This window comes from Mauremys mutica, chromosome 1 (assembly GCF_020497125.1).
Source record: "Mauremys mutica isolate MM-2020 ecotype Southern chromosome 1, ASM2049712v1, whole genome shotgun sequence".
Taxonomy (NCBI): domain Eukaryota; kingdom Metazoa; phylum Chordata; order Testudines; family Geoemydidae; genus Mauremys; species Mauremys mutica.
Genome location: NC_059072.1, coordinates 283,359,847 through 283,386,218, shown reverse-complemented (window position 1 = coordinate 283,386,218; position 26,372 = coordinate 283,359,847). Strand labels below are relative to the sequence as shown.

Here is a 26,372-nt window from a genome sequence, read left to right as displayed (position 1 = left end):
GTCAAAATACTCAGCTTTTTTGTCAACTATTTATATTCCGTTATGTGTGATAAACTGTTTAATATTCACAACACTTTGTGGGAATGGGAAAAAACTTAAAACACCATCTAATATTTTTATAGTCCTTTATTGTAATTTGAGTTGGTGTTTTAGTCATTAAGTTAATAAAATATTCAGGTGTAGCCTCTGAGTAGGTGCATACATTCAATTTAAATAGTTTTAAAGCCTATCCAAACTCTTGAATTTGATTTGATGTCTTTTAGGTCATAACAAATCTTTCAAGCTATACAAATGAAAGATACATGCAAACTGAAAATGAAAGTCTTCTTAAAGAGCATATTTATAAAACTATTTAACAGAGCCAGTAATTCCGATCTAGAGAGAGAAGGTGGCTGAGGTAATATGTTTTATTGGACCAATAAACTACATTGCATATTTCAGAACTAGTCAACTTTGTGTTGACATATATTGGGGGAAAAAAAGGGTGAGGCTAGAGTAACTATAATGATTTTACATTTAATTTGTGCCTTTGCCGCACATGATATTAAAACACTGTGTGATTTAATTATTAACCGATCAGGATGCTATTCCTATGTTATTAACCAGATGTAGTTGATAAAATAATAATAAAATAAGTCATTTTGCTGTAAGAATAATATAAACTAAGTATTTCCCCGTCATACTGTTTAAATATGAATACATAGTACTATAGTAAATGAAACAACAAATTCACACTACTGTGGCTCTTTTGGGTAATGTTGATCGCTAATTTGGCTCCTGAACCACTGACGTCTGATGATCACTGACATAGACAGTTTAAGTTCAAGGGGTCTCTAAGATAGCCTCTGAAAGTGCTCTCTCTTCCATGCATGGGGGAAATGAAAGTCTTGGGAACATGGAGAAAGGAGGACCTATATTAATGGAATAGGCTGCCCTTTAAACACAGAGGAACCAAATTGTTTCCATAAAAATAAAAAAAAGAATAGATTTGGGGAGTATAGGAGTTGTGAGCATAGGAATTTATAAACATGAGTAAACCCATGGAACATCTAAAAATATGAAAAATATTACACTGCCATCATATAAATGCATGCTATATTTCCACCATGAATGCTGCAGGACAGTGTATGGAAGAGATTGAAATTGACATTTTTTGAGCAAAAACAGGGAATGCAAAGACAGGCATGATTGATTTTCAGACAAACATTAAAAAACTTTGCAAAACATACTCAAGCCTGAACCATTTCCATCTTTCATTTAGAGGAATAACCTAACCCTGCCTTATAAATCACTGATTTATAACTCTGAAATGCTTGATTCTTTTGACATCAATTTCATTGTAAAACAGCTTGATAAATGAGTGTTTGTAAAGAAAGAAAGATCAAAGAACATCAGTGAAGCAACTAAAATATTTTTATTGGTAATTCAGTTTGTTTACACTGTAGCAACCACAAAAGTTGCTATTTTAGTGACCATAAAAAGCAAAATATATAATTATTTTACATGGTTATACACAACAATAAAGAAAAAAATGATTTTACATTTTCATGTAGGTACATACAACATTCCACTGCTAACCATCTGTGTCTTGGTATAGCCAGTACATGTCTATGAAAAGCTGTTTGGGATAGTTAAATACCAACAACATACAATGGATACTATGTACTAACACTGTATTTGCATTTGATTTTTCCTAAATGCAGTACCAGTGTATCAGTGCAATTCACCCAGCATGAAACCCACTTCACTCACATAAGGCACTATGTGGGTGGAGTGCAAAGATAAGGAGGTGAAAGCCAACCGCTAACTCATGGCCAAAGCACAAAGCTCCTGCGTAGCCCCCATGGGTGGTTGGTATCAAAGGCCAGGGCTTCCCCTACCCCATGGCATGGCCCTATCCATGTTCCGCCCTGAGGCCCCGCCTCTCTCCCCTGAAGTTGGCGGCAGCTCAGCTCTAGCTGGCAGCCTGGAGCTTGGGCTTGCCAGCAACCGGTGCTCAGGCCAATGGCTCGGCCCAGCGCTGGGGCTGGCTGGTGGCCTAGGGCTCCTCCAGCCACTGGGGGTGGGAGGGCTTTGGGACTCTAGCTGTGGGGAGGGGGTGTTGTGGGCAGAAGGGGCAGGGCTGGTGGGTTAGCCTCCCCAAATGGGGGTTCACCCACTGCCCAGGGTAGCCCCCTCTGAGGCTGTTAATCTAGCTTTGGGATCAAAATAGAGTTTTAAGTTGCTCTGTGGCCATTGCACAGGGTACCAGGGCTGAGGAATCTAGGATCCTTTCTCTGGCTCCCTGTCATGTTGGCCTGCTATGCCAGGCTCTTTTGGGATAGTGCACAGACCTTTTTCATGGTACCTAATGGTGTATAGGTGCCTCATATGGCTGATAGAGGATACACGAGATGTCTGCCAGCCTAGATCTTTACACCAGAGTTAATTTCACTTCCTTTTACCTCATCACTAATCTAGATAACGCCTCATCCTCGAAAACACATTTTTCATTTACTATTTATTCAAGGATGATAGGACAGGTAGCAAAATTCAGATAGGTATTTTAAAAGCTCCAAGTGGTGGCCTAACTGCGCTTACGGAAGCCAATAGTTAAACTTCCATTGACTTGCCAACACTGAGGACTGTTGAAAATCCCATCCTTCATATCTTGGTTTCTAGCTAGAACACAGATTCTCTTGTGTTTTCCCTTGTATTTTTTTTTTAACCCATGTAAGTAGCAGGTTTTGTTATTACAGGAAAAATATAGTTGCTGGAAAAAAATACTGCTTTGTAAATACTGGAAATTTAAAGAACTGTTTTCCATTAAGTATATATTATGTTCTTAAAAATTAGGCAGTGCACATGCCCTTTGTCTGCAATACCTAAATGTCTGGGCCTATGAGGGTTCAACTTAACAAGGAACTAGTCCAGGAAAAACAAAAAACATGTTACACAGTTGTAGAATACAGCAGCTACATTTCAACAGAAATAAAAATAATATACATGTACAATATTGTAATGATACAACTTTATGAAAATAACACTGACCAGTATCAAATTTAGGATTTAGTTGGTTACCCATTTTTAATATATGAAATGCATTTCACAGAAATAATTGTTTATTTGCATTAATTCATGTCTCAATGTGAAAATTGATAAAATAAACAGTGTGTTGAACATTCATAATATTTACATGGTATACTAGTCAAATTATTGACTTCTCGTGCACAAGAAAAGGAATTATTTTTACTTTAAAAAACTATTTTTCTACTTTAGGAATTGGCAGAACACATCTTGAATGACTTCTTACTTTGTGTTTCTGATTAAAGAAACAACCACCCATGTATTTCATTCTGTTAAGTGTATTGTAGTTGGGTTTATGGGCAAAGGGTGATGAAAACAGCAAACTAACAATGGAAAACACACTCACCCCCCTACCCCCCCCCGATCCTCAGCTGGCGTAAACAGGCCTAACTCCAGTAGTTTCCAATGGAGCAACATCAGTTTACACAAGTTGAAGATCTGATTCAAACTGTTTTAATCCTGAGAATATCTAAGGCTTTGGCTACACTTACACTTCAAAGCGCTGCCGCGGCAGCGCTTTGAAGCGCTAAGTGTAGTCAAAGCGCCAGCGCTGGGAGAAAGCTCTCCCAGCGCTGTCCGTACTCCACCTCCCTGTGGGGAATAACGTACAGCGCTGGGAGCCGCGCTCCCAGCGCTGGGGCTTTGACCACACTGGCGCTTTGTAGCGCCGCAATTTGCAGCGCTGGAGAGGGTGTGTTTTCACACCCTGCTGCAGCGCTGCAAATTTGTAAGTGTAGCCAAGCCCTAAGGCACTTTGTGGACAAGGTGTACGAGGGATTCTTACACTTGACATTTGGAAGGTAGGAAAATTCCTGAGTTTGACAAATACTGTATTATAATAAAGTATGGTATGTGCTGAAAACATTTCTCACTTTCAAAATGTTTTCTGTTGATATTTGTAGGAAAAGCTCATGATTTACTGCTTGAAAGGTGTTAATTTTTTTTTGGAGAATGTGCGACAAATCAATTGGAGATGCAAAGCCAAAGAGTCATGCTTTTACTAATGCTAGTATTGGTAACTAGTACTAGCAAAAGACTTAACGCATGAGTTGCTTGGATTAAACTATTTAAAAAAGACAAGCATTAGTCTGCCACGCAGACACAAAATGTGAACTGCTCCTGGCAATACACATCATGTTTACTGCAGGCATCTTTCTCTCTCTATTCTTATAGGGTCCTGCCCATATTTTAATATTTTACAGTTAATTATACTTCACTAAAATATTTACAGAAGTAGAAACAAATGCTATTACCACATGGAAAGAAAAAACATTTTATAACAATGTCAAGAATTACATGACGTAGTACTAGCCTTTTAAGTACAGTTTGTGAATATTTTCTTAAAGACCTAGCAGAACTAAATACAATTAGAACCCAAAAGGCTCTGTCTACCATTTTGTACTATCTGCTATATATATTAAGGGTTCTTTTCCCCAACCATCATTTAGATTGCTTCTGATTTTTCCCATGAGAAATCAATTTCATTTGTAATCTCTAGAAAAATAAAGTTGGCTAAACTACAGTCAATTACTTGAAGGCTCATTGTTTAAAAGGGATGCTATAAACTTGAGATCTAATCAATTTAAAAAATCATTCATTTTGGCGACTCTGCAGAATTGTTATGGTTCTGCAATCATATTTTTCTCCATTTAAAAATGTTTTTCTCCTCTATTATGTGAAACACTATGTCAAATAACTGGGGAAACAGTGAAATGGACTATTAAAAGTGCTGCCACAAATGCAAGAAATAAACAAACTGATAAGGGAGAACAATATTTGTAGTGACCTTAAATGTTACCTGTAATAGTAGTAGATAAAAATATTTAGACAGAAGTGTGATTTTTAACTTGACTGTATCCTGTTAGTATTGTTCTCACTGAGTAGTGTAACATTCCTGATAAAAGTACTTTTTTTGTGTTTGTTTAAACTGTGCAATGAAGTATTTTGGATTTGATTTTTTAAAAACAATTTAGACACTCAATCTGCTTTACAAATATAATACATTGAGTTATATACAATATTGGCTTTGATCCAACAAAATATATGGTTTGCTATTTAGTAAGAATTGTGGCTCTAGTTCCTAAGGCGCTTATAATGAATACAAATGACTGATATACCAGAAGTGAGGATGGTCTGGAATTGCTGATCCAAAGAATTTAAGTGCTTTAACAATTAGTTGTTTCTGCTGTTGTTCTTCATGATACCATGCATAATTATGAATGTTATGTTACTGTGGGCAATCAATTTTTTATTTACTTTTTGTGCAAACAGAAAACTAGATTTTTCAAAAGCTCTACTATCTTAATTTATAACAGCAATTGTCAGTCTGACTCAAATAAAGGCACTGAAATTAATTTCAGAGCATATACTTTTTTATGATGAACTGTACTTATTACTGGAGCGGAAATTATCATATCCATGATCATCAGCTTTGAACTTTAAGCAGGATTGTTTTTCCTCCAGGGACAGCATGTCTTTGGATTGGCACCAGCAACACAAACATGACTGTTTTAAATAAAAAGAATCATCATGTTACATCTTTTTATTATGCACATTTTTGCACAATGCATTGAAATATTGCTATTACCCAGGCTTGACTGAGAATTTAGGGGCCATTATAACATAGAACAATATGCAGCCCCCTATAAGCCTGGATTGAATGTGGCCTGCAATTTTTAATGTATCTGGAAATAGAATGAAAGATTTTGTATTTTCATTCTTCCTGTAATCCTTCTTTTAGTTTTATACCTATGGGTGTTATAAGACCTGAGTGCACCTCTCAAACCTGATTGTGATTTTTACAAAAAATTGTGTGATTTCCCTCTTTCTATTTCAACCTAAAGGTAGGAAAGTGAAATTATTCCATTCAAGCCCTCTCTCAATGCAGGATTGGTCTGTGGGAGTTGGGGACAACTTGTAAACCGTGAAGAATTCCCTGCCTCATGGAATTTTTCTCTCCCACTGCCCAGCAGTTTCCAAACTTAGGGCCTGATCCTACAAGTCTGTTCTGTTGCTGCACGCTCTTAATTTCAATGGGTGGTCCATTAGTGGGGAAAGCTTTCAAAATTGGGCCATCATTATAGATAGTACCACAAGAAAGTTGGAGTCTGACACTAAAATTTCATTAAGACGTAATGACAGTTAATATTTGACATTATAGTCTCTAGAATCAGAGGAGGGAAATGAGACAAAAGTGGGTTGTAATTTGTTTGACCAAATGAAATTTCATCAAACCAAGATGTTATGAACAAGGTTTTTTGGTCTGAGAGGGGCAAAGTGAAGAAAGTGGTTTGAGCATTGGCCTGCTAAACCCAGGGTTGTGAGTTCAATCCTTGAGAGGGCTATTTAGGGATCTGGGAGGAAAAAAAAAAAAAAAGTTGGGGCTTGGTCCTGCTTTGAGCAGGGGGTTGGACTAGATGATCTCCTGAGGTCCCTTCCAAACCTGATATTCTATGAAAAGAGGGAAAGAACTAGAGACCCATGTCAGAATAGCCAGGTGAGGAAGGCACTCACATGGGATGTGGGAAACCCAGTAGCTTGGTAATTAGGGCACTCACTTGCAGAACAGGGGTTGAACCTAGGTTGCCCACATTCCAGGTGAGATGTCCTCACTAAGTGGCTATTCTGAGGTGGGTTGCTCTCTTTCACACAAAGTTTTTGAAAGTCTCTGTTTTGTTCCACATATGACTAAAAATCTTGACATTTTTTGAAACCTTGAAACTTTTCATGAAACAGAATTGTTTTCTGGCCAGCCCTAATAATTTGTCTTTGGACTCATGAAGTTTTAAGGCTCTGTATGAGAGGAATAAAGACCAAAAAGTACACTCCTGAACTGCCCTAAGAAAATGATTTATCAACCCACATCAAACTATTGAGTGAGTTCTTGATCCAGCTCAAAAAAGGCAAATAGACAATAATTTATAGTGCACAAAGGGTGAAATGCACCATATGAACAAGGTGCATCTTGCAGGATCAGGCCCTGTGCAGAACGCCTGTACTAGGCCTATGCATTTTTTAAAGTTCCATTTGAATCTGAGGGGGTAAGTCCTTTCTTAAGTGGCACATGTCCCTCTGCCTGGAATGAATTTCACCCAGAGAGAACATGTTTTTCTAACGTGGTGAAAAGCAGCCTTAGATTGCCCCTTACCTTAAAGCAGTTCTTGAATCTTTTGCTCACCAAATACAGGGCTATTGGGTTAATGCAGGAATTCAGCGAAGCCATGTTAATACCAATGTAGTCCAATACAAGAAAAAAGCTGTGTGAAAATTAAAATAAATGTGATTCATACACTACTTACTGATAATGCTTATCGAAGGGTCACAGTTGTAAACATCAGGCTCAACCCTGGCATGATTTACTACCAAGTATGGTAAGAGTAATGCTGGCTAACCATGTGAATGGGTTATTCAGAGGAAAACACTGTGCCTCATAGCACATTTTTGGATAGTAGGACTCATTCTTTGTTATGGTGATTACAAAGGGCCTGATCACCCCTACCAGTCGGAGGGAGATGTAGAGGAGAACATCTTCATGAGGTTTTCTTCATGGAGATTTATTTCCAATTGTTCTAATGGGAAGAGAAGAGGGTTTTCGCCTTGCAGAATCAATAATAAGGCCCACAAATCCTACAGCGGGTTGGCAACCTTTGGCGAGCCAGGCCAATTTGTTTACCTGCTGCATCTGCAAGTTCGGCTGATTGCAGCTCCCACTGGTCATGGTTCGCCGTCCCAGGCCAATGGGGGCTGTGGGAAGCAGTGTGGTCCGAGGCACGTGCTGGCCACCACTTCCCACCACCCCCATTGGCCTGGAGCGGCAAATTGCAGCCAGTGGGAGCCGCGATAGACTGAACCTGCGGACGCGACGGGTAAACAAACTGGCCTGGCCTGCCAGGGTGCTTACCTTGGCGAGCCGTGTGCCAGAGGTTGCTGACCCCTGTCCTACAGTATAAATTCCACAGGTTAGGGCCATCTGTGTAGAGGCCCTGTGTCCTTGGCATACCTCACCATGACCTTAATACACAGCTGCAATGAAGCTGTCCTGTGAGAACTTCTGCAAAAAGTGGACTCCTCTTTGAGGACTCCCCTTAAAGGGGGAATTGCACTGCTTTCTGCCTTGGACTGCACTAGTTCACCCTCCAATAGCTCAGGGCAGCGATGAGGGGATGATATGCATCTCACTGACCCCAAACCCAGCCAACCCTGTCTCTCTGCATGGATCTCCGGACTGGCAGAATGCCCTTTTCAGGTTCCTGGGGAAGTAGGTGGGGGAATGCTGCCACTGAGGCAGACAGACAGACCCCTTCACATATAGATCCTGAGAATGACAGGGTCAGTCTTGAACTTTGAGTTAAGTAAAGGGTTGTATTTATCATCAGATCACAGGAGCATTTCTTCTCCTCCCTCCCCTAGAGCCTGCCCATCTAATAAATAGGTAATAATTGGAGATATACCAATCTCCTAGAACTGGAAGGGACCTTGAAAGGTCATTGAGTCCAGCCCGCTGCCTTCACTAGCAGGACCAATTTTTGCCCCAGATCCCTAAGTTGCCCCTTCAAGGATTGAACTCACAACCCTGGGTTTAGCAGGCCAATGCTCAAACCACTGAGCTATCCCTCCCCCCTATGGTGATGGTGATGGTGGTGGTGGTGGTGCTGGTGCTGGCCTGGCTGCTTAGTAACAGTGCACTGCATAGTCACAGACAGTGTCCCCTCTAATTTTTCCCACTCCTGTGCGGAATGAATTTTGTTATGTGCACCAATATGGTTATATGTTATATATACTAATATGCTACACATCACCTCCATATTGGTGCACGTAACAAAATTCATGTGGCGGGGGTGGGGACGATGGGTTTGGAGTGTGGGAGGGTGAGGTCTCCAGCTGGAGGTGCAGACTCTGCGGTGCGGCCCGGGCTGAGGGGCTCAGGGCTGGGTCAGAGGGTTGGGGGTATTTTCCTCTTATTCAGCCATAACAGTCTTACCTCAAAAGTTCACATCTATTGGGGTCTCTTTGATCATATATAGTGAGCTTCAAAATCCTACTTAGGTGAAGGGGGAGCCAACACAGGGCAAAGACAAGCACTAGGCAGAACACAGTTTTGGCCACCTCGCGTCTCTGGAAACAAAATTGAAAGGAACTGGGTTAAAGTTTCTCTCTTGATCTTTTATTATTTGCTTCTAAAACCAAAATATATGATACTGTAGAAGTGCAAAAATAAATATTAATGTGGTACGTAGGTGAAGTTCAGTGTTCCCTCTAATTTTTTACATTGCTGTGCGGAATGAATTTTGTTATGTGCACCAATATGGAGGTGATGTGTGAATCATCACCTTCAAATTGGTGCACATAACAAAATTCATGTGGTGGAGGTGGGGCCAAGGGGTTCGGAGTGTGGGAGGCAGCTCAGGGCTGGGGCAGAGGGTTGGGGTGAAGGCTCTGGCTGGGGGTGCAGGCTCTGGGGTGGAGCTGGGGATGAGGGGTTTGAGAGGGGGCTCAGGGCGGGGGTTGAGGGGTGGGGTGTGTGGGGATGAGGGCTCTGGCTGCAGGTGCAGGCTCTGGGGTAGGGCTGGGGAAGAGAGGTTTGGGGCTCAGGAGGGGGCTAAGGGCTAGGGCAGAGGGTTAGAGTGCAAGGGGGTGCGGGCTCTGGGATGGGGACAGGGATGAGAGGTTTGGGGTGCAGGTTGCCCCGGGGCTGCAGTGGGGAGAGAAGACTCTCCCCAGCCCTCTCTCACTGCAGCAGCTCAGGGGTGGGGGAGAGGCGCCTCTCCCTGACTGTAGCAGCTCCAGTGGGGCTGGGCTGGGCCGAGAGAGGGGCTCCTCTCCCTGACAGCTCCAATGGACCTGGAGAGGGGCTCTTCTCCCTGGCACCTCTGGCACGCCTGAGCCAGGCAAGGGACTCCTCTTCCCTGGCAAGTCTGTGGCAGGTCCGTGCTGGAGCCGGTGGGGTGTGGCGCCTCTCCCCGCTGCCGCAGGTCTGCACTGGGGAAGAGACACCCCTCCCAACCGCGGCAGGTCCGTACTGGGGGAGAGATACCCCTTCCCACCTGCGTGGGGCTTAATAAGCAGCTGCATGGCCATGCAGCTTAGAGGGAACTTAGGTGAAGTTTAGAATATCTTATTTTTTTAACATTTTTAATTGATTTTGAGATCTTTAACTATTGTAGCTACTATTCACAAATTTTAATCATACCTATAACCTATCTGATCATGGATCAACTGTGAAAATTCAAGGGATCAATACATACAATCACTTAAGTTACAGGTGGAAAAGAGATTAGTTATCCAGTCCATCCCCCTTCAAAGTACAGATTGTTTTCACCTGTATATTATCTAGTGCTTTTTTCTCTAGTCTGGTTTTAAAGAGCTCAAGAGACATAAATTACAAAAATATTATTATAGGTGAACCTTTCTTATTTACACTAATGACACTGCAAATTAGTGTACAAGCTAACAAACAAGAAAGCAAGGATTCCAAATATATTTTATTTTAAAAATGTAGTTTAGGTTTAGTTACTTATAATTCTTCCTGGTATGCTAGTAAATATTCTGTAATGTGTTTTGCAATGAAGTTTTTTGATAATATGATACCTGACTACAGCACTGCAACGTTGCCAACTCTCACAGTTTTATCATGAGTCTCACAATACTTGGTGTCTTTCTTAAATCCCAATTTCTGGAGTCATGTGAATGCATTGCAATCTCAGCTTTCATATAAAAACGTTTCTAGCCCTCACAGTGGCAGTAAAAAAAGCTTAAAAATGTGAACAATACAGGCCCTAACTGCAGAAAACGAAAACAACTCATAATTGAGTAAAGTCTCAGGATTTTTAAAACAATCTTTTTGGGGCCTTACGATTTTTGAACAGTTGGGGTTGGCAATACTACATCTCCTAAGAAGCAAGGTGGAGACTGCAATTTCAGTGTGCATTAATGATGTGCTCCTTGGATTAATGTAGGTTCTACTGTAATCTCATATAAAACTCAGCAATGTTTTCACGTGCATATTTTTACCTGTTTTAAATGGTCATTTAAAGCAATCTGCATTCCACTTTTCTTTCTTAACATCTCGCAGGTCATCAGAGTATAAAAAAGTGCTGTGATGGCCAATGGCAAACAGAAATAAAAGCTAAACAGCCACCAATCTTTAGCTGTCTTGTAAAACTAGGGGAAAACAATCAGACACGTTAGGAGTTCAGTTTGTGGTGTAGTAAAGAGAACATTTATACATGAACAACGTGCAGCATTTTGCAAGCCTGAATTAACTATCTGTCAATTCTTCTAACAGCACTAATGAGATATAAGTATTACTGTCCCTTTTTACAGACGAGGAAACGAATTTGTCCAAAGCCACACAGTAAGTCAGTGACAGAGTTTCTGTACACCCTTCTACTAAAGAATGAATTTAATAGCTAATGGAAGTAAAACTTAGTAAGTTTCGTCCTTTTAGACTGTTGAGCAAACTAGATACAGGTATTGTTTAAGAGAAAGGACTTGTTTAAAAGAGAAAATATCTTACCTGCATAAAGGATGTTTTTTGTGTGGGATGAAGCATACAGATTCTAAGATGCTTTCCTTTATATTCCATAACAATCATATCAAAACCTATAGCTTCAGGAACAGCTAAGACTACTGACATAACCCAGATCAATACAATTTCAATGGCAGTCCACTTTGGCACTCCAATTCCTTTGATTCGGCTCCAGGAAGCAACTGCTCGATACCTAAATATCAACAGTGGACACTTATTAGATTAAGGGCTAAATTTTGCCCTCTGTTAAACTGATATAAACACATATCAATGCTGTCATATCAGTTGAACGAAGAGCAAAAGTTGACCTTATGGGTGTATTTCATATGATCAAAATGACTTGAAAAGAAAATACAGCGTTGGTAACAATGAAACAGGTCTCACCTATCAATACTGAGGGCACACAAACTTAACACAGTGATGCCCACCGATGCCTTTTGAATGAAGGGTACCAGTTTACACATTTCAACTCCAAAGGGCCAGTCTGTTACAAGGAGCTGTGAAAAGAAAATATCAGGTATGATTAGCAATTTCAATTTTTATAATTACATTAATATAACATGAACATTTCTCTTAGAGGATTTAAGGTTCAATGAGTCCCTCCAGGAAAGGGAACTTATATATTTGGGAATCACTGCCTTAGAATATATCAACAAGATTTGTATGATCATTATGCAACAGTTCTACCAGGCAATCCAAAGGGTACATCCTCTTGGCAGTCTTCATAGGAGCTGTGCTTAGCTGGTCTCAACTGAGCATCTCCTTCTTCTGTTTGATTTAGCATGAACCATCATTGGAGAACTGGGATCATAGGTGCAGACTCCGTGGGTGCGCCCATGGGAAAAAAATGGTAGGTGCTGAGCACCCACTGGCAGCCAGCTCCCCCTGGCACCCTTCCCCCCAGTGTCTTCAGCCCACCAGTAGCCCCGCTGATTAGCACCTCACCTGCCCTCCCAGCACCTCCCACCCGCCATGGAACAGCGGTTCCACGGCATCCAGGAGATGCTGGGGGCAGGGGACGGGGAGAAGCGAAGGGTGGGATGCACTCATGGGAGGGTTCCCTCCTTCCCCTGCAAATTAGAATGTTGGCGCTGCTGACTGGGATGTGCATTGAGGGCTCAGTCCTGACCTACTGGAGCATCAAGAATCCAACTAATTATCCTTCTGTTTTAATGTCTCTGCTTTTATTTTTAATAGTAATCATCCTGCTGGTGGAGAAGGACCTTGGGATGTTGCTCCTTATTTGGCTTGAGTGCTCATTGCTTTCCCTCTTGCAAATGCTCAGGACCAATCCCCGTTTGGTAGAAATGCAGGAAGTAATCTGAGCTAAATCATAACTCAGAAAGTTCTATCACCTCACCAGATATAGGTGGTCTTTTGTTGAACATTTCTCCAGTGAGATTGTATATACCACATCTCACACCACCATCTCCAAGGGTACAGTAACAGTACCCAAGGGTAACAGTAATTTAGCACTTGGTTTTCAAAACTTCAAAAGCAGAGCTATGTGCAAAAATATGCATGCACCGCTGTGCTGAATTTATGAACAAAATTGCACCTGACAATCCATGTACATACATAAATCTGAAAAGGCTAATATATTTCCATCTGATGTACTGAATACCAAGATAGACAATGAAGGCAAAGGATTTTTCATTCTTTCATAGGAACAAGTGTTTCAAATATATAGATTTTGCCAATAAACTATTCTTAATGACTGAGATGAATTACACAATATTTAATTGAAGCACTTGTTTAATATTTTAAGGTTATTAAGATTTATTTAGTTGTTGGGAGCCGGGAATTGCTTTTTAGACATATATGGGTTTCTTTCTCTCTAACCAAGATGAGAATGTCTTATTTAGTCTATCTGATGAGAAATGTAAATCTAGTTATGTTCAGCAAATCATTTCTTTTTTTTAAATTTAATTTTCGTTCAGTTTTTAATTCTTGTTTGTGTTAAGATTATTACTCTAAGGGTAATTACATGCAGACACCCCCCAAAGAGAAAAGAACCCCATAAACTCTAAGGAGAGGTATTGAAAGGTAAATAGTTGTGGAACCTACACTGCCCTTGCAGTATTGGACAAGAAGCATGGACAGATGTGTTGGCTCTCAATGAGCTGTATTGCCATTAGGCACAAACACTAGAGGAGAAGCCAGAAGACTAAGCAGGAGATGAGAATTGGTGGTGGTGGTGGTCACAGGCATATATGTAATGAGTGAATAAGTGTACAGATAAGCTGACAAAAACTTTACACTGAATTTACAAAATTTAATGATATTTTACAAATATAAATGACCCAGATTAAGATCCTTGGAAAACGGCATATACACTGCATGGAGAAATTTCCCATATCTAATATGTTAGAGCATAGGACCCAATTTTGCATTCACAATTGGCCTTTGCTACATGGGGAAATTGACCAGAATAATTACTGTGAAATAAATTATTCTGGAATAGCTATTCAAGAACAGCTCCCCATGTGGATACACTATTCCAGAATAAAGTCATTCTTAGGGCTAATCTACACTACTGCTCTACATCGGTGCAGCTGCGCTGCTGTAGCACATCTGGCAAAGACATGCTATGCCGACAGGAGAGCACTCTCCCATCAGCTTAATTACTCCACCTCAGTGAGAGGTAGAAGCTATGTCAGTAGGAGAGAGTAATTTATGTCACGCAGGGGTGGCTTTTTCACACTCCTGAGTGACATAATTTACATCGACTTAAGTGATAATGTAAACAAGCCCGTACTCTGGGACAGAGTGTCCATATGGGAGATATTCCAGAATAGCTATTTCAAAATAATTTATTCTACCATAGCCGTTCTGGTCAGTTTCCCCGCCTAGACCGGCCACAGGTAAAACCTCCAATGAGCTCATAAAGAAGCCCATGGGCTGAACAGCTACACTTCAAGCCCTTAATTTGCTCTTATGAAAATATCTATATTACAGACAAAGCAGCATAAAAATCTAAGCTTTGAGGGCATAAGTTTTCCATGCCTGGGCTTTGTCTAGAGCTGAAGTTTGCAAAATCTCAACAGAATTGGTGCAGACATTGACAAGAGTGAAAATACTGTACATTTCCCATTATAGAAAAAAAATTACAACTTTTTCTACAGCTGAAATGACTGGGGGCTAATAGCTGAAATTTGGAATGGTAATAGTCCTCACTAAGGGGAAGTATCTTGCCTTGGGGAAGTTGAGAAATACCAAATTGATTATTGCCCAGGCAACCTTAATTTAGGCTCTTTGTGTACATGCATTATGATTTTTAACTACATGATCACATACTAGATTTTCTATATGACCCCTGTGCCTTTCCGTGCACAGACTGGATGAACACAGGGCCAAATTAAAGTTGCACTGCAACCATAAACATGGTATTTCGTAGCTTTTGAGTGCTAAAATACATCACAGAAAAGAGGATTATCATATACCAGGTCAGACTGAACGTTGGCTCACTGGCTTGTGTAGTAATCCTTGTGGCTCCTTAGTTTCACTGCCCAGGAAGAGCCCCAGGATGTACTTGTGACTCAAGAGTGGGAATTGCTTTTCTACTCTTCCCCCACACTCATTCTGGGGGGAAGTAATCTGTGACATTTCCTTGCCAGGTACAGATTTCCCCCATGCCCCATGTTGGCTCAGTTTGCCAGTGCATGGTTGGGGAGAGCAAAGTCAAGGCTCCATCCCACCCCACCCACTTGTGATCTGGGAAAGTAGCAGTCGTAAAGAGTGAAGGTCCAGGAAGCTGCACAAGAGGCCCCTGTGCGGCCATGGAAGACTACATCAATAAAATCAAACGGAACGTAATAATATTATTATATAAGGATAAGAGAATGAATATTAGAAACTACTACACGTGTGTATTGAAAGTTGTAGAAGAAATTGTATGAGATTATATTATGGCATTTGTGAAATGGTATCTATTTAATTAATCATCATAATGAATATGCACAAGAGGTAGACTTAATGTTGTGCATCCAATTGTAAGTCTGGAATCTGTAGACTTTCGGATGTTCCACTTTTTGACCTTAATGTTCTCTTAGCATCTTTTAAAAAAATATATCTATGAGTGCTTATCTGATAGCTGCCATCATAGCCAATGCTGGGGCCTGGCCCAGGAATCTCCCAGGCTAAAAGCATGAGTCTCTATAGCTTGAACTAATGAGCTACAATCTTAGGGCTTGGCTACACTTGCAAGTTGCAGCACTGGTAGAGGCTTTCCAGCGCTGCAATTAGTAACCGTCCATACCTGCAAGGCACATCCAGCGCTGCAACTCCCTGGCTGCAGCGCTGGCTGTACACCTGGCCAGGTTGGGGTGTAGTGATTGCAGCGCTGGTGATCCAGCGCTGCTCATCAAGTGTGGACACACACCAGCGCTTTTATTGGCCTCCAGGGAATAAGGAGATATCCCAGAAAGCTTTTAACTAAATTACTCTCTTTGTTTTGTTATGCAGCCTCTCTTTGTTTTGTTGTGAACTCCGATCAGAGCTCTTGAACTGCTTATCTAAAAAACAAACACTGATCACAGCAAACAGGAGCTATCTGTACCTGGCTGTGAACGATCAAATGAGAGGCAGGGAGTGAATGTTTGCTTGACAGAGAAACAGCATTGGAGGCAGGCTGTTTGCAATGAAGACCAAGGGTTCGCGAACATTTTGTGATTTTTCAATCCAGGAAGCTAAAGTGTTGGCTCCAAAAATCCACTCTCTCTCTCTTCCCCGCTCCCTGTCACAGTACACCACCCTCCACCCCCCTCTTTTGAAAAGCACGTTGTTGCCACTTGAATGCTGGGATAGCTGCCCATAATGCAGCACTCCCAACAGCGCTGCAAATGTTGCAAATGTGGCCACACACCAGCGCTGGTAGCTGTGAGTGTGGCCACACACCAGCGCTGCTCCTACACAGCTGGATGACCAGCGCTGCAAACCGTAAGTGTAGCCAAGCCCTTAGGCTGATAGCTATCAGACTCATCCTCTGTGGATTGAGCACCGAGGGGGACACATTGACCAGTGGGTTATACTTGCACTCAACTGCTCCCATTGGCCCACATTTTAAATGACCTTTTGCAGCCGTATAATTCCCCCAAAATTCTGTGTTTCTGTCATGCTCGTGGACCAGGCAGAAGGGCATCTCCAGAGGGCTCCATTTGGCACTTTGGAAAATGGAAAAGAGCTATGGTTGGCACACCATAGTTCCAAAAAGCCAAACTGTTGCATAGGGCAGTGGTAGCCTCCCTGTACTCTGCAGTTGTAGGTCTGCAACCACAGCCTCACTGTTCCCTGGGTCCTGCAAATCCCCCATCTGAATTTTTTGTGCATAAGAACATAAGAACATAAGAACATAAGAAAGGCCGTACCGGGTCAGACCAAAGGTCCATCTAGCCCAGTATCTGTCTACCGACAGTGGCCAATGCCAGGTGCCCCTGAGGGAGTGAACCTAAAAGGCAACGATCAAGTGATCTCTCTCCTGCCATCCATCTCCATCCTCTGACGAACAGAGGCTAGGGACACCATTCTTACCCATCCTGGCTAATAGCCATTTATGGACTTAGCCACCATGAATTTATCCAGTCCCCTTTTAAACATTGTTATAGTCCTAGCCTTCACAACCTCCTCAGGTAAGGAGTTCCACAAGTTGACTGTGCGCTGCATGAAGAAGAACTTCCTTTTATTTGTTTTAAACCTGCTGCCTATTAATTTCATTTGGTGACCCCTAGTTCTTGTATTATGGGAATAAGTAAATAACTTTTCCTTATCCACTTTCTCAACATCACTCATGATTTTATATACCTCTATCATGTCCCCCCTTAGTCTTCTCTTTTCCAAACTGAAGAGTCCTAGCCTCTTTAATCTTTCCTCATATGGGACCCTCTCTAAACCCCTAATCATTTTAGTTGCTCTTTTCTGAACCTTTTCTAGTGCTAGAATATCTTTTTTGAGGTGAGGAGACCACATCTGTACACAGTATTCGAGATGTGGGCGTACCATGGATTTATATAAGGGCAATAATATATTCTCAGTCTTATTCTCTATCCCCTTTTTAATGATTCCTAACATCCTGTTTGCTTTTTTGACCGCCTCTGCACACTGTGTGGACATCTTCAGAGAACTATCCACGATAACTCCAAGATCTTTTTCCTGACTCGTTGTAGCTAAATTAGCCCCCATCATGTTGTATGTATAGTTGGGGTTATTTTTTCCAATGTGCATTACTTTACATTTATCCACATTAAATTTCATTTGCCATTTTGTTGCCCAATCACTTAGTTTTGTGAGATCTTTTTGAAGTTCTTCACAATCTGCTTTGGTCTTAACTATCTTGAGTAGTTTAGTATCATCTGCAAACTTTGCCACCTCACTGTTTACCCCTTTCTCCAGATCATTTATGAATAAATTGAATAGGATTGGTCCTAGGACTGACCCTTGGGGAACACCACTAGTTACCCCTCTCCATTCTGAGAATTTACCATTAATTCCTACCCTTTGTTCCCTGTCCATTAACCAGTTCTCAATCCATGAAAGGACCTTTCCTTTTATCCCATGACAGCTTAATTTACGTAAGAGCCTTTGGTGAGGGACCTTGTCAAAGGCTTTCTGGAAATCTAAGTACACTATGTCCACCGGATCCCCCTTGTCCACATGTTTGTTGACCCCTTCAAAGAACTCTAATAGATTAGTAAGACACGATTTCCCTTTACAGAAACCATGTTGACTATTGCTCAAGAGTTTATGTTTTTCTATGTGTCTGACAATTTTATTCTTTACTATTGTTTCAACTAATTTGCCCGGTACCGACGTTAGACTTACCGGTCTGTAATTGCCGGGATCACCCCTAGAGCCCTTTTTAAATATTGGCGTTACATTAGCTAACTTACATATTTTCTTGTTTGCTTGAGCTGTGCAATGTTTTCCATTTTTCATAATGCCCCTATTTTAAAGTACCCCTTATATGTTACTTTGTCTCATAGCTTAGATGATATTTGATTATCTTTAGATAGCTTCAGGATAAGTGATTTGAATTTTCAAGATTGAGGTGTCTCTGAACTGTTTGGCTTTTTAGGAATTTACTAGACAAGAATATCTCAACCTAACCTCACCAAGCTCATCATCAGAAGTAAGCTCCCCAGAAACCAGGACACACCAATTCAAAGTGGCACCAGACCCTACCATAACAACCGATGCAAAACTTGCAGACATATCTCCACTGCTATGATGATCAACATTCCCCACAACACACCTTTTAAGACCCATTGGTTTTATGCCTGCCTGTCACAATATATGGTGTACCTCATCCAGTGCACTAATACCTCAATAACATCTATGTGGGTGAAACCAAACAATCACTCACTCTTGAATGAATTCACACAGAGAAATGCTAAAACACAAAATATCACCTCTGGGCAAAACACTTTCCACAAAATGATCACTCCATTTCTGACCTCCCAATCCTCATCCTCAAAGGAAACCTGTGCAACACCTTCAAAAGATGAACCTGGGAGATTAAATTTATAACTTTACTAGACACTAAAAATCATGCTCTTAATAAAGACACTGGATTTATGGCATATTACAACAATCTGTAATCCACTAACCACCCTTTTTTGTCCTGTGACTGCTGAGGTGTTAACAGGTCACTTTACCTTGAATGGTTCTTACAGTGTGTTAACTACTTATTTCAGTGTAGCAGCCATGTTAGTCTGTATCCACAAAAAGAACAGGAGTATTTGTGGCACTTTAGAGACTAACAAATTTATCTGAGCATAAGCTTTCGTGGGCTACAGCCCACTTCATCAGATCCATAGAATGGAACATATAGTAAGAAATATATATACATACAGAGAACATGAAAAAATGGAAGTAGCCATACCAACTGTAAGAGGCTAATTAATTAAGATGAAGTATTATCAGCAGGAGAAAAAAAACATTTGTAGTGATAATCAAGATGTCCCATTTTAAAGAGTTGACAAGAAGGTGTGAGGATACTTAACATGGGGAAATAGATTCAATATGTGTAATGACCCAGCCACTCCCCATCTCTATTCAAACCCAAGTTAATGGTATCTAGTTTGCATATTAATTTAAGCTCAGCAATTTCTCATTGGAGTCTGTTTTTGAAGCTTTTCTGTTGCAAAATTGCCACCTTTAAGTCTGTTACTGAGTGACCAGAGAGGTTGAAGTGTTCTCCTACTGGTTTTTGAATGTTCTGATTCCTGATGTCAGATTTGTGTCTGTTTATTCTTTTGCATAGAGACTGTCCGGTTTGAACTCCGGTTCTTTTAACTACTTATGTTAATCTATTCTAATTTGTATTTAGTGAGTACGTTTCCCAGACCTGAAGAAGAGCTCTGTGTAGCTCCAAAGCTCGGCTCTTTCACCAACAGAAGTTGGTCCAATAAAAGATATAGAATTGAATCATAGAATCACCCACCTTGTCTCTCTAATATCCTGGGACCAACATAGCTACGGCAACACTGCAAACAGTATCTTGAATTCATCCTGCTGAACAGCTCACACAAAATCTGTGCTTTGTGCAAACTCTGAAGTATCTATTGTGGAGCTGTCTAGTTCTGCTAGGTATTTTTTTCATACATTAGGGTGATATTTCACTTTCACATTGGCTACTGTAAGCATTGTTAAGAAAGCTACTAGCAATGGTAGGTTTTTGAACACAGTAATTTCCTTCACATTATTTTCCACATAGGTGCCCTCTTTGAGTGTCACTCTAAAGGTCTGAGTCAGTGGTATTATAATTGCTCCAAATCATGAGTTACAACTGATGAGTTTGCTTCCTGTACAAAAATGAAATACTTTATTAGCCTCTACTTTTCTCATTCCACTAGGAGATTTTGATTAGAGGTCATTTCACTATAATCTGCCTCAAATGTTACAAGGCTTTTTGGGCTCATCTCTGCAACTGAATTAATTGGATTGTGAAGTTGATAAACGGACACTGTCGACTCAGATTTGGCACATAATTTACTTTATGTAAAATAAGCTTTTACCAAATCTCAGGCCAATAGAAATGTATGTTTCCATTAGCATTCATTGTAAAATTCCATTGGAATCAGTTGTTTTTAAACAAATAAACATTACACTGAGGTGTTTGCAAATGCTGTGGCCACAAGAATCTTAAAGGGAAACTGACTTCAGTGCCCAAGATGAGAGAGGACTGTAAAAAGCATTCAAACACACAAAATAGTGAAGAATAAATTGGATTTTTAAAAATTCACCATAGGGGTTAACGCTCTAAAGTCATTAGTAATATAGGTAAATGTGTTTATAATATAACTTTAAATATACAGTGTCACTTCCGTTTGGGAGCTTGCTTGGCAATAGCAGGACCTTTTTGAAATGGCAAGTCCTGAATGTGCAATGTGCTTGGTATAACTTAGTATAACTCTGACCCTTCTGTCCTCCACCCATGATAATATATTTCATGAAAAATCAATCAAGATAAGAATAATATATTATTGCTCAGGCAGTGGGGTAATCTGTGACAGCCCTTGCCAGGTGTTATTTCATTTTTGAAAATGTCAGTGTCACTAGAACATCAAATTCCTGTACCAAAAAGTCATGTTACTGACAGTCTTTCCTGGATTTATACACTATAGTTGCCATTTTGTCAGTTCAGTTTTTACTTTTCAAAGCAGTTTTTAAAAAATTTAACACCTATTGTTTAACACATACCAACTGCGGCCAGAAACTGACATCCCCTTATATAGAAACTCAGATACATATATAGTGCAGTGATGGTCTAAAACACTGAGTCAAATTCACCTCTGGTAAAATTCTAATGAATTTGACTCTGAAGTTTACAACAGCTGCTGAAAGACTGGGGAGAGTTACTGTAGAATACTCCAGTATGTCTAGAAAGCATGAGGTATGAGGGAAGATTGAAAAATTTGGGTTTGTTTAGTCTGGAGAAGAGAAGACTGAGGGGGGACATAATAACAGTTTTCAAGTACATAAAAGATTGTTACAAGGAGCAGGGAGAAAAATTGGTCTTGTTAACCTCTGAGGACAGGACAAGAAGCAATGGTCTTAAATTGTAGCAAGGGTGGGTTTAGGGTGGACATTAGGAAAACTAACTGTCAGGGTAGTTAAGTACTGGAATAAATTGCCCAGGGAGGTTGTGGAATCTCCATGATTGGAGATTTTTAAGAGCAGGTTAGACAAACACCCGCCAGGGATGGTCTAGATAATACTTAGTCCTGCCATGAGTGCAGAGGACTGGATTAAATGACCTCTTGAGGGCTCTTCCAGCCCTATGATTCTATGTTTAGAAGAGTAAAGATTATGGGATTCCCTTCAACAACCTCTCAGAGTGAGCACCAATGATACTGACTAACTTAAAAACCCATCTTTTCAACATAGCATTCCCAAATTAAAATAAGATCTAAGTCCAAAACTTCTAACCTGCTAGTGGGGAAAGGAGTGGAGAAAAGATCTGCTTGTTTACTTTTAGTAATCTCTGTAAGATGTTCAGATATTTAGACTACAGCAACTATCTTTTGTATATTCACTGTCCAGCACAATGTGCCCTGATCTTGACTGGAGACTCTAGATGGACTAGTAATATGAATTAATAGTCATACACTACAGTGACTGGGGTAAAATAGAAATATTTTTTACACTCTCTACTATTTTTATTGCAGCTTTATGCAAAAGTCATAAGGATGACAGCAACACTTGAAGTGCAGGTAGCACAATCCCACTCAGAACTACAAGCCTTTCACTTGCTGCTCTGGGGCAGAGGTGGGAAAGAGAAATCTGTAGAAGAGATCTCATGCCAGGCCACAGGGCTTTGGCACAGGGTGAGTTCTTTACCATGCTAAGGATGCACCATTCCCCCTCCTAGAATGCAACTGCAATTTGAGAATCAAGGCTTAGATCCACAGGCAGGTATTTAGGGGAAACTGCCACTGATCTGTACCCAAGCCAGTTTTTCTTTACTCCTTCTCTTGGGAAGGAAGCCTAGATTCAGCAAAGCACTTAACAGGTTGCTTAATTTTAAGCAGGTGAGTAAACCCACCCCCAATCAGCAAGGTAGGCCAATTAGATTATTCATTTCCTTAACATTAAGCACCTGAATCTCCCCTTATTTCATCCCCTGCTGAAATTCACCCTGGTGCACAGGACCAACAGGTACATTTAAGGAATGGGTGCTCTTTTTGCTTCTTCCCTACAGGGAGGTGACCAAAATCAGCTGCCCCTTTCTTGACAGAATATTAGATCTAGGGTGATATCTGTCCCTTTAAGACAGCAGGTGTTAATGCACTTGCACCTTTATTATTATTTTCTTTTTTAAAAAAAAAGGCTTTAGGACACAGTGTGGTCCAGAGGGGATAATGCTGTTGCTGCCTACATGGCCCTTCGTGGAACAACTTCTGCCAGCCTGAGCTGTCTGGGTGGGGGAGATGTACCTACCCACCCACCTCTGGCCATTCAGCACCTGCCAGGCCAGCGTGGGCGGGCGGCGCTAGGCCGGCGCAGGCTCCCTTACCTTGTACACGTTGACGGGGATGGCGATGGTGATGTGGAGCAGGTCCCCCAGGGCCAGGCTGGCGATCAGGATGTTGGGGCCGTTCCTCATGCACTTGTTCTTGTAGATGATGCGCAGCAGCGTGGAGTTGCCGATGATGCCCAGCACGAACACCAGGCAGGACACCAGCGTGTTGATGTACTTGAACGTCTCCTTCACCTCCGTCTGCCCGGTGCACATGGGCGGAGACAGCGAGCGGGCTCGGCCGGGGTCGTTCCCGGGCACAGCCGAGCTGGACGCGTTGGAGGCCGAGGCCGGGCCCCGGAGCCCGGGCGTGCGGGCGGTGTGGGTCACCGCGGCCCCCGGGGAAAGCGGGCTGCGCTGCGAGACGCCCCTCGGGCGCGGGGACCCCTTCTCCTCCCAGGCGGCGCAGCAGCTGAGCAGCAGCGCGGGAGCGAGGAGGCTCCAGAGGCTGGGTCCGTGCATGCCGCTGCCGGGAGCGGGGCAGAGCCGAGCGGCGCCGGGTCCCGCTGCAAACGGGGAGACAGGAGACGGGGATCAGCCCGGCCGCGGGGCTCCAGGTGCGGCGCCAGCCCCGCCGCCACCCACCAGATCGGGCTAGCGGCGGCCCCGGCTGGCTACACTGCAAGCGGGACACCCGCGGCGGGCCCGGGCTGACTCCGGCTCGGGGGAAGGGGCTGGGGCACTGCAGTGTAGACGTTCCGCTAGGACCCGCGCCGGATCACAAGGGGGGAGCCCTTCTCCCCGCACTGAGCAAGAGCCGGGAGAGGAACATTTCACGCGGCTCAGAAAGGGGCCCTCCCAGCCAAACCGGGCGGAGGCTTTCAAAGGAGCGGGGTCCCCCCTTTACAAAACGCACCGAGCCCCGCAGAAACCCCCCTTCCTCTCCTGTCCCGTCCAATGTCCCTTTGAGAGAGTCTCCCTTCCTGAGTCCGAGGCAGGCGCGCTAGATGCGTGGAAAGAGCGAAATACATGCAGTGTAATATCGAGTTGCTTTTTAAGCACTGACCTTAGTGGAAACGTCGATTGCAACTAGCGAGAGGGAAACCCGAGAAACAATCGGAGCGGAGACTTCCACCGCGTCGCCCCCCCCTGCCTTAGCTGCCCCGGCTTGCAGCCCTTACCTCCGTCCTAGGGAGGGTTTCCTCTCAGCACCGCCAAATCCTTTATCCCTTCAAAGAAAAGCCCCAAGGTTTTGGGTCCCCCTCTCACCCCCGCGGGAAGAAAATGCGTATTCAGTGGCTCGTCCTCAGCTTGCTATAAAAATCTATTTACCTTTCAAATCCTCCCAGCACAAACCAGCTGCCAAGAGCTGGTTCCTGCTTCCCAGAGCTTGCCTGCGATTCAGCACCCGCGCTCTGCAGGACGCTGCCTGGCTAGCAGCAGCTTGGCTCTGCAGCCGCAGGAAGGACTGGCTCTCGCGAAACGACTAAGTGGGTGTCAGCAGCAAAGCAGCCTTTCCTTGCTTTCGGTATGCGCCTAAATCCAGTAAATTAGGCAAATCGGTTTTTTTAAAAAATCAGTCACATCTTTCCCATCAATCACTGCCAAACTCCACCCGCTCCCTCCTACAGAGCCACAACCTTTCGTCCTGTCCCTTTGCCAGATTCTGGCCCCCCCAGATGCCTGGAGAGCATCAACAGAAAGTTTCCTGCTAGCAAAGGGCAAAGGCACATAAGAGTCACTGTGGCCAAATCTGCCAGCTAAATGGGCCGGTTAAGTTGTGGATTTCGTATTGGTTTTGAGATTTTAAAATGATCTGGCCACATACAAATAAAATAAAATTACAACAAAACAAAACAAAAACAATGAGATAATTCAATGCTTCTAGGGTCCTAGAGTAGACGTTCTCACAACAAATTTTTTGGTGGCTTGGACTGCAAACACCAACTCTTGCTGGTGGCCAGTCTGATAATTTTTCCTAAAATACTTAACTTTAGGAAAAACAGATAAATATGCACATATACATGTCCAAATCATTGTAATTTATTTATGTAGGATTATTATTATTTTTGCAAACTCAGTAAAAAAAAGAATGTACAGTTGTCTCTATTCTTTATGACCCTAAATCAGGGTTTCTCAAACAGGAGTTGCCGCTTGTGTAGGGAAAGCCCCTGGCAGGCCGGGCCAGTGTGTTTACCTGCCCCGTCTGCCGGTCTGGCCGATAGCGGCTCCCCCGTGCTACAGATCGCTGCCTCCGCTTCCAGTAGCCCCCATTGGCCCGGAGCAGCCATCTGCGGCCAGTGGGAGCCGTGATCGGCCAGACCTGCGGACGAGGCAGGTAAACACACTGGGTCGGCCGCCAGGGGCTTCCCCTAAACAAGCGGCAACCCCTGTTTGAGAAACCCTTCCTTAAATAGATTAGAAACACAAATAAGGTGCTTGGCAGGTTCTTGTCTTGTTTCCTTGTTTTTTCTTTTGCCTTTTTTTGGTTGCTTATTTCTTTAAGACTTGCTAGCTACTGAGTCTGCTGTGAAAAGTGATATTAACAAACAAACAAATATCATTTTTTCACAGCAGACTTACTCATGGGCGCCAACTTATATGGGCTCTTGGAGCTAAATATTCATATATTCATATATTCATAGCTTCCAGGAATATTCATAATCAGGGGCTCTGCTCCACCAATATTTGGAGCTAGATTTTTCCCCCTCCCCGGAGCTTCCCTGCCTGAATGTAAAGAGAGCGCACAGCGCATCTCTCTCTCTCTCCTTTGCTGCTGCTGCCGTAGCCTAAGGGCTGCAACATTAGCATAAGAGGAATGCTAACTGCTGCTGAAGCACTCGGGAGGGGGAGGGGAGTGGAGTGGAGGGGGCCTTCTCTCCCCTCCCCTCTCCTGCCCCTACCTGGAGGAGACACAAACGGGCCAGGAGACAGACATCATTCACCTTAGCAGCTGCTGGGGCTTCCGTGAGTGTTTGACCCTATGATTCCCCCCCTGCCCCAGCCCCAGTCTCAGCCCCTACTCCTACCCCCAGTGAGGCACAGCAGGCTGCACAGGGGAGGCAGGAAGCCACATGTGAAGGCAATGCCCCCTCCCCCAGCACCCACCAACCCACCCGCCACAGGAGGGATGGGAGAGGGAGGCTTCCTAGACCTGAGCAGCTGGGGCTTGGGTGAATTTTATGACACCCTGCTCCCCCGTCCCATAGCCAGCCACCACCCTGCCTACCCCACTTCTGCCCCATGCTGGGCAAGGGGCAGCCCCATCCACAGTGAAGTTATGGTGAGGGGCAGCAACATGGAAGGCCACCTGTGCCCCCCCCC

The 26,372-nt window shown here is 42.8% G+C and overlaps 1 protein-coding gene across 2 annotated transcripts; it reads right to left on the bottom strand.

The window, feature by feature from the left end:
- Window positions 1-3,697: 3,697 nt before the first annotated feature.
- Window positions 3,698-24,568, bottom strand: EDNRB (endothelin receptor type B). Of its 2 annotated transcripts, none has more exons than XM_045011256.1 (8): window positions 24,230-24,568; window positions 23,106-23,614; window positions 11,978-12,090; window positions 11,582-11,786; window positions 11,077-11,226; window positions 9,047-9,180; window positions 7,214-7,322; window positions 3,698-5,571 (listed from the first exon to the last, which is right to left on the bottom strand). In XM_045011256.1, exons 2-8 carry the CDS (start codon window positions 23,568-23,570, stop codon window positions 5,440-5,442), a joined length of 1,308 nt encoding a protein of 435 aa, XP_044867191.1. In that variant the 5' UTR covers window positions 23,571-23,614; window positions 24,230-24,568; the 3' UTR covers window positions 3,698-5,439. The 2 variants fall into 2 exon arrangements, with proteins under 2 accessions (XP_044867191.1, XP_044867184.1); XM_045011249.1 differs by having other exon boundaries at window positions 24,381-24,568.
- Window positions 24,569-26,372: the final 1,804 nt, after the last annotated feature.

Coding starts and splice junctions, on each gene's coding strand:
- EDNRB (XM_045011256.1), bottom strand. CDS start 23,570: ATGCACGGACCCAGCCTCTGGAGCCTCCTCGCTCCCGCGCTGCTGCTC. Junction 12,091..23,105: donor TCCCCGTCAACGTGTACAAG/GTAAGGGAGCCT, acceptor TTCTTTTCACAG/CTCCTTGTAACAGACTGGCC. Junction 11,787..11,977: donor TGTGCCCTCAGTATTGATAG/GTGAGACCTGTT, acceptor GTTGATATTTAG/GTATCGAGCAGTTGCTTCCT.